Raw genomic sequence first — 8579 nt, 5'->3', positions numbered from 1 at the left:
GTTACCCCAAGGTTGCGAGCTGTGGCTGAAGGGGAGATCAGATCGTTGTGCAAGGATATAGCAAGGTCATGACCTGGGGATGAATCACCTGGGATGAACAGCAGTTCAGTTTTGCTAGGATTGAGATTTAACTGATGAGCAGTCATCCATGATGATATTTCTGCCAGACATGCTGAGATCTGGTCAGAAACTGTGGTATCTGAGGGTGGGAAAGAGAAGATAAGTTGTGAATAAGATGAGGTGGTAAGCAGATCCCATGAGATCCTTCTCTTCTCTCTGTATATAGCTACAAGATCATTAGTGAGATCAACCACTGATGTTGAGTCAGGAGGTCTGGGGTGTAATTCCAGTTTATCTCGAAGGTGTTCAGTGCTTGAGGTCAGGGGCACAGTGCGGGACACTTTGGTGGAGTTTTCTACTCCAACTTTGGTTATCTACTGTATGTCTTCATGGAGCTCTCGTTTTGCACAAGCAAAAAGCAAATTTGACAATTTCACACAAAACTGTTCACACAAAAAAATGGGTCGGACAAAATTATTGGCACCCTTAACTTAATATTTGTTTACACACACTTTGGAAAAAAAAAATAAATGAAATCAATCGCTTCATATAAACATCAATATATCACAGGATAGTGTGATACAATTAAGGTTATGGAGCATTGATGAGACAAGTTCCTGTTAAGGCTAAAGTGTTATAAACATTTACACCATTCCAAGCCCTTTTACTGAAATATAGCGAAGAACGAAAACTCTCCTGTCCTGAAGACTGTAACAAAATCCACACCAGTAAATATATGAATAGATTTTACACAATTATGTCTCCTATAAAATCTGTTTATTATTCTACATGGAGCTTCCATACAAGTCCATGTGTGTGAGCTGTTACTATAGAAACAATTACGTATTAGAACCAGCGCATGAATATGAACCTATCTTTATCTTATAGCTGGAGCTACTGTGCGAGTCGTGCTGTTATATAAAATTAATCCACACCTCCTGACCAATTAGATTCGAGAATTCAACCACGCTGTTTCACACACACACATGCACGCACGCACACACACACACACGCACAAACACACGCACGCACGCACACACACACACACACGCACGCACGCACGCACACACACAAACAGAATGTGTAAACAAGTGTGTTTGCGGCTATGAGATCAGTAGAGAAAATAAAGAGAGAGCGAAAGAGACAGTGGGGAAGAGAGAAAGAGGGAGGAGTGAAAAAGAGTCAAAGTGATAGAGACAGAGACAGAAGGGTTGAGGGAGACAGAGGGAAGCAAGTGCATTTAATGTTTGTGCGCGACAACAGAGAACTAGAGAAAGTCAGAGGGACTGAGACAGACGACGAGCTCTCTTTCTGTCCCCCAGATGAAGCGGATGATCTAAAGGCAGCAGGGTTCATGTGCAGCGGGATCGCGGGATGCAGCAACGCAAAACCCCGACGCTAATCCTCGTGCGCTGATGCGGGATCCAGTGGTGAACAGGGGCGCGCGCTGATCACGGAACAGAACGCACAGAGTTTCTCCCCCCCACACGTGCTGCAGGCGGATGTGAGCGCTAAAGAGCGAGCGGCGGGGCCGAGGATTCAGCAGCAGCGTGAACTGGAAGCGATGCTGCGTTAAGTTAAGGCGCTGGTAAGAATCTCAATCAGATTGCTATATATGTAAAAATCGATGACTTGGAGACTGGTCTAACACCGGATAATGTGTGGTTGAGTGTGCGTGCAGATGCAAAATAATTAATAAATAAATATATATATATATAATAAATAATAAACTTGTGATGTGCAGAATAATCTCACGTTAGCTAGTGCCATGTGTTAAGGCGGTTATTGTAGAAGCGCGATCCGTCCTCCTTTCCTTTCCCACACTGTCGCTCATTTTTGTCCTGTGCGCGGTGCAATTCACATCACACAGACTGGAAGAGAAATGCGCACGCACGCTAAAAATAGACATACAAACGGGTGACAAATGAAACGAAATTAAAGAGGCTGTGTTATGCTGCGAGGGGATTTTTTTTTGCTGTCATTGTTTGGGTCAACTTGTCCCATGAAAGGGAACTGCAACCCTTCCGAAGTTATTCTAACTGATCACCTTTATCACATTATGAAATATTTCTATCCTGAAATGATCCAGGACGCAAGGGTACGTTCCAGGACGCAAGGGTTTCCCCATCTATAGGGCTCACTGAATGATTATATGAATATATACAATAGCCTAATATAAATCACATGCTGTGGCCTTTACAGTCACACCATCTCATCCCAGTAGAACATTACTGGGTGTAGGCAGCGTTCTCCATAGCTATCATCGGAACACAGATTGAGGAAGCTCTGTAAGATGAATCGTTTATCCGTCTCGTTCTAGAGTCTTGTAGAATTTATGCCAGAAGATGAAGATGTTTGGTCGGCTTTCAGATTGAAAAATTAGCAGAAATTTCAGTCCATTCAAACTCTTTCCTAATTGTGTGTGTGTGTTTGTGTGTGTGTGTGTGTGTGTGTGTGAGAGTGTGTGTGTGTGTGAGAGAGTGTATGTGTGTGTGTGTGTGTGTGTGTGTGTGTGTGTGTGAGTGTATGTGTGTGTGTGTGTGTGAGTGTGTGTGTGTGTGTGTGTGTGTGTGTGTGTGTGTGTGTGTGTGTGTGTGTGTGTGTGTGAGTGTGTGTGTGTGAGTGTGTGTGCCTACGATAGGTTGGCACCGCATCCAAGGCATCCTTTCCTTTAGAAAATGAATGGATATATATGAAATTAGTCACTTTAATAAGAATAACTGCTAATTCATGTATTTAGCCAATCATGCGGCAGCAACAAAATGCACAATATCCAGGTACAAGCCACACTGGGTTTAGGTTTAGCAAAAGGTACAAGTTAAAGATTGGGGAAAAAAGATTTTCAAATGTCTAGTTTCAGTCAGCTGGTTTGGCATGGTCTGCCTTTTAAGATTCTTTTGGTTGTTAAGAGTGGTTATTTATTATTTAACATACTGAGTCACCTTACAAGGCAGGTATTAATGACTTGAAAACAGCTAGCAACATGGGAGAAGAGGGTAGTGAGGGGAATTAAGTATTTAGACACTTTTGTTTTCATTACTAAATAATGAAGTGTATATAATATCCCCAGTGAATATACCCACTTAAAATGTACACACATAATGAAGGAAAAAACAAATATGTTTAGAAACTAATTAGGAAATTCATGCAACAAGTAGCAGACATTGTGACGGAGAAAAAGCTTTCCAAGGTTATTAGGGAGAATATTATTAAACACCACTTGATTGAAAAAACTCTATAGCAGCTGAAGCCCTTAAACATTTATGTCAGTATAACTGTAGAGATAATACGAAGAAACTAAAAAGTAGAAAGTAACTGGATTCATGAATAATTGTTCCCAGAGAAGTGCAAAATAAAAGAAGTCACTGTGGTCTCAAGCACGACAAAGCTAGTAAGAGAAAACGCAACAGTAAAAAGAGTCAAAAGAGTTGTCAAAAGAGTTGCAGGATGAACTGAAAGCAGCAGAAACAAAAGTTACACTTGGAAGCCATTCAGTTATTCTGTGATTAAAAAGAAGCCTAGAGATACAGTACAGTCATGTGAAAAAATAGGACACCCCATAAAAACCTATGTCATAAAGCTTATTACAGTACATTTAAAACAACTGCCAACAGAGCCAGTTCAGGTCGTCTAAGCAAATTTACCCTGAGAGCAGACTGCAAGATGCTTAAAGAAGTCTCCAAAAACCATGAAATATCATCACAGGACCTACACTTGCTCTTTGCTGACCACAGAGACAAAGGCCAAGACCTCTGGAATAATCTGAGTTTAAAATTGAATTATTTGGACACCATAACAGCTCACCATCATAGAATCCACTATGAATTCTAAATTGTACCAGAAGAGGCTTGAGAAGGTGCTAATAAGAACTTAATATTTAATGGTGTAACCTAAATCTTTCCCATGACTGTACGTCTAGAAAAATATTCTCTGGTCAGTTGAAATAAAAATAGAAAGAAAGGTTATACATATAATCCCAAGAACATGATACACACAGTGAAGCACGGGGGTGGGAGCATCATGATATGCAGCTCACCAACCTCTAACATGCCACAATAACTCAAAAGTGTGTTTAAAACAGAAACTGTTAGTGTGTGATGTGAGTTAGTTATTTACAGAGGATTATGAAATTGCGGATCAACTAGAAAGACCTTTGTGAGTTTCTGACAGTTTCAAAATAAATGGGGCAGAACTGAACCACAGTGCTGCATAAAGTTTATTACTGTACAGCTTGACATAGATGCTCAAAGCACCAAAGTCATTTTTTAAAAAGTAACAGCTTTGCAAAAAAGTAATAACGAATACATTTTTCCTTAATCAGTTTTACATTTCTAATGCAAGTTCATACCTTACATTCTCAAAGTCTATAATTACAATAAAAAAATTACATGAGTAAATTTGAAATGCACTGGAAGTATATTAAATAACAAAAATGATTATTTCCCTCATGCAATGCTAACTTTAATTAAGCATAGCAGCAGGACAGATAGCAGCATGCTCTGTCTGGACCATTAAAGTTTAAAATAACATCCAGATAGTAGAACATCATTCATTCATCTTCTACCGCTTATCCGAACTACCTCGGGTCTCGGGGAGCCTGTGCCTATCTCAGGCATCATCAGGCATCAAGGCAGGATACACCCTGGACGGAGTGCCAACCCATCGCAGGGCACACACACACACTCTCATTCACTTACGCACTCAAACACTACGGACAATTTTTCCAGAGATGCCAATCAACCTACCATGCATGTCTTTGGACCGGGGGAGGAAACCGGAGTACCCGGAGGAAACCCCCGAGGCACATGGAGAACATGCAAACTCCACACACACAAGGTGGAGGCGAGAATCGAACCCCCAACCCTGGAGGTGTGAGGCGAAATTGCTAACCACTAAGCCACTGTGCCGATAGTAGAATATCTAACCCAAAATATGTTATATTTCTGTATAGTATATTGTGTTCATATAATCATAGAGATTAATGTAAATTAAAGTGAAAAATATCAGAAAGCTAAAAAGTGACGTAAAATATTAATTGCCTAACTTTTACAGTGATATTTATCTAATCTTCCCATAATAGTTTGGAAAATATATTTTATTCCAAAACTCTGGTACTGATAGTAAAATGTAACTGAGGACATCTTAATATGTAGTAAATTTTACTCAGCCTACTTTGTTCATAAAATATTTAAAGATACCGATGATGAATATGGTTTATTTGATTTAGTCGTATCCTGTTACTAAAATTTGAAAGTTTGCAACAAAAAAATTTTTTTTAAAGTGTCATTGCAGATGACAGCAAGTCTGACAGTAAGATGATTACGCTGTCCGATATGAACAAGCATGTTGTATTAAATCCCAAAAACATGTCAAACGTCTTTAAAAAATACATTTGTAACATGCATAACAGCATAATACATTCATGAAATTAATTCAACCTACATTTAGTTTTAAAATGTGGATTTTTTTCCTATCCTTACCTTCAACTGTATGTTTAGTTGTTTGTAGTTAGCTATTGTTGTTAGTGACATGCTAATAACTTATCTAAAAAAGAGCTTAATTTACCTCCTGTGTAAATACTTATTAATTCCATGTTGTCGGCATGCTTTTTCAGATGTTGGTAGATATATATATAATTCTATGTTGTAGCTCAGTTTGACTAAAATACTATGAAACAAATACTATGAAATTCTATGAAACATTTTTGCATACATGCTGTTTCCAATGAGCTGGTGCAAGCAAGCAGTTGTCTTCCACTTCTTTACAGTGACTTAAAGTGTCAATGGGGATTGAGGACCTGAGCATGAGGAATGGCCGGGCGCTGTCCGACCAGTGGGCCGACGGTGTGGTGGTACGACCCCGGACCACCGAACAGCACATCACTGTGCACAAGAGACTTGTGCTTGCTTTCGCCATCTCCATCCTCACACTCATCATTGTGACAGCCATTGCCGTTATGCTGGGTGTCCGCTTTGAGAAATGCAGCGGTGGCAGTGAGAGAGTAGTTCTACCTGGTACTGGGTCTAATCAGTCGCGAGACGGAAATTCTGAGCATAAAGGGGAAGACTCGCAGCCATGGCGGCATTCACGCTTACCGGCTACGCTACGCCCACGCCACTATGACCTCCAACTCTCTGTTTACATGGACAATTATACCTTCTCTGGAAAGGTGAGCATCGAATTTGAATGTGTGAACGCTACCAAGTTCATTGTGCTACATGCAGACCGGCTGGATGTGGATAAGGTGGCTGTGTACTCAGATAGTAAAAAATCGGGTGCAATGAGGATCCACCGTCACTTCCACTACGCTCCCAACCAGGTCTACGTCATCACTTTGCACCGAGAAATGAAGCCACTCAGAACATACAAGATCAACATCACATTTGAAGCTCAAATTGAAAATGAACTGTTGGGCTTCTTCCGCAGCTCGTACATGCTGCACGGAGAGAAAAGGTAATTAACTGTATTTTGATTCATTTTAAGTGTGTGTAGAAATTAAGAGGTAGTAAGAAGATGAAGGCCATATACTGTACACAATACATTATCTAGTTGAATTAACACTATTATAAAAAAATTATAGAAAGTGCAGTTCAATTTCAATTAAACACATTTTTAAATGTTTCTATAAGTACAGATGGATGCCGTGCAATTATCCTTCTGATTTATTGCTTTAAATGCTGAAATTTGATCCAAATGTAATAAAAAATATATATCTTTCAAGTATATATTTAAATATATATTCAATTTTATGTAAAAATGAAACAATAGAAATAGAAATACTAAAAAATAATGTTGGAAAAGCAGTAAAAGGCCTCACACAAGGAAACTTAATTAAGGCTACTTTGAAGAATCTAAACTAACTGGCATTTTTTTATGTGTTTGGTTGCGTCTTACTTCTAGATATCTAAAAAATGTTCTTTTTTTTTTTAGAATTTTACTCTATGCAAGCTTGATAATATACAAATTGTTTTCGAAGTTAATTCCCTTACAAGGTTTACAGCTTTGCTGTAATGGATATGCAGTTTGGGTTATTTTAAATGCTCATAATCATGCTTGTCAAGGTTAATTGAGTACTTTTGGCCCAATGGAGGGTCCTTTCCACTACCTACTGTAGGCTTTAATAACAAACGTGCTTCTAAATGATTCTGCAGTTACCCTAAAATGTCTGCTTTTACACATCTTTTGCAACAGCTTAGAGTGTGTCAATGTGACACAAGTTATACTATAATGGTGCTGGGCATTTGCAATATATAGATGATATTTTGGTTTCCTACATGATATTGGGTTGCTGTGATATCCGGTCACCTTTATCACTGACTATATAATATGATCTGACCTGACAACTGTTACAAAGTTTTGTGTAAATGCTGAAAACCCCCCAGCAGAATAGGTTTATATGAGTTACATAGAGATTACAATAGCAATATAGCTGCCTTATTCTCCCAAATTACATAAGAGACAGCAGCATGTGCATATTACAAACGTTTCTTCTTCACTCAAGCTCATGCTCTTGCATTCTATCAAAGTAAAGGAGAATATTTTGAAGCCATTCAAATATAAATACAGGTTAACTTGATATGGAATATGAACTTCCTCACCACAAAGTAAGGGAAGTACAATTTTGGGAGTAATTTATGAAATTTCAATTCATCTTCAGTGACCTCTTTATTTAGTCAGGGTTTAATGTAGTGAGAGCAAGAAATCTAAAAAATCTCAGGTTTGAGCATGGGAATATACCCTGACTGGGATGCCAGTTCATTGTAGGGCACCATCTGCATGCACACACACACACACACACACACACACACACACACACACAGAAAATTGAGCATAGCCACTAGAAAAATTAAACTGGCTTAGACTGCCTATAGACGTGTATAATGTCAGTTGATTTGCTAGAGAATTTTATTTTATTGAACTGTTTTGGATACAGTTTGCAAAACCTAAAGCTATCAGATAAACCAAAAGTTCTCTAAAAGGGCAGTGTCCCTAAAGTATTCTACAGGATTAGATAGTTTCAAATCAGATATTCAAACCTCCAATGCCAGTATCATCTAGACAAACCCTATGATGAAGTGTCTCTTATAAACAGAACATAAACTGATTTAGACAGCCTTATATTTTGCATAGTGACTGTATTATATTTAAAATAGTTTTGGGCATTTTTTGCTGCCTTTAATGGACAGTCTTACATCTGACATGTTTTGGTTTTCTTTCAGGGTCTCTTTGAGTTTCAAGTTTATCACAGCTAGAAAGCACATAAAACACTCACTCTGATATTGTTTTTCTCCTTTTGTGAGCAAAGTGCTCTAAGGATGACAGGCTGTACATGATCTATAGACCAAACATGCTTATCTGACCCTCACTTAGTTTGTTGACGTGAAGATTAAATATTGGATGAGTGAAAAAAAAAACAAGGGTGGATATTGAGCGTACCAGAAGACTGTGTTGAATAACTTATATTACAGAAAACACAATGTTCAAAATTATGTTGATATCAATTGAGTGCTGATCATATT

The 8579-nt window shown here is 38.6% G+C and overlaps 1 protein-coding gene across 1 annotated transcript in view; it reads left to right on the top strand.

Moving 5' to 3' along the window:
- The first annotated feature begins 1152 nt into the window (after window positions 1–1152).
- LOC132859336 (thyrotropin-releasing hormone-degrading ectoenzyme-like) overlaps window positions 1153–8579 on the top strand; it is a 159200-nt gene continuing 151773 nt past the window's right edge. Inside the window, exons 1-2 of the mRNA XM_060890057.1 lie at window positions 1153–1648; window positions 5828–6513. Of these exons, the coding sequence (XP_060746040.1) occupies window positions 5843–6513 (671 nt within the window). The 5' untranslated portion in view covers window positions 1153–1648; window positions 5828–5842. The remainder of the gene's footprint in view (window positions 1649–5827; window positions 6514–8579) is intronic.

The sequence above is a fragment of the Tachysurus vachellii genome, chromosome 16 (assembly GCF_030014155.1).
Source record: "Tachysurus vachellii isolate PV-2020 chromosome 16, HZAU_Pvac_v1, whole genome shotgun sequence".
Classification (NCBI taxonomy): Eukaryota; Metazoa; Chordata; class Actinopteri; order Siluriformes; family Bagridae; genus Tachysurus; species Tachysurus vachellii.
Note: the sequence above shows the minus strand (reverse complement) of the source record. Positions and strands in the feature narration are given on the sequence as shown.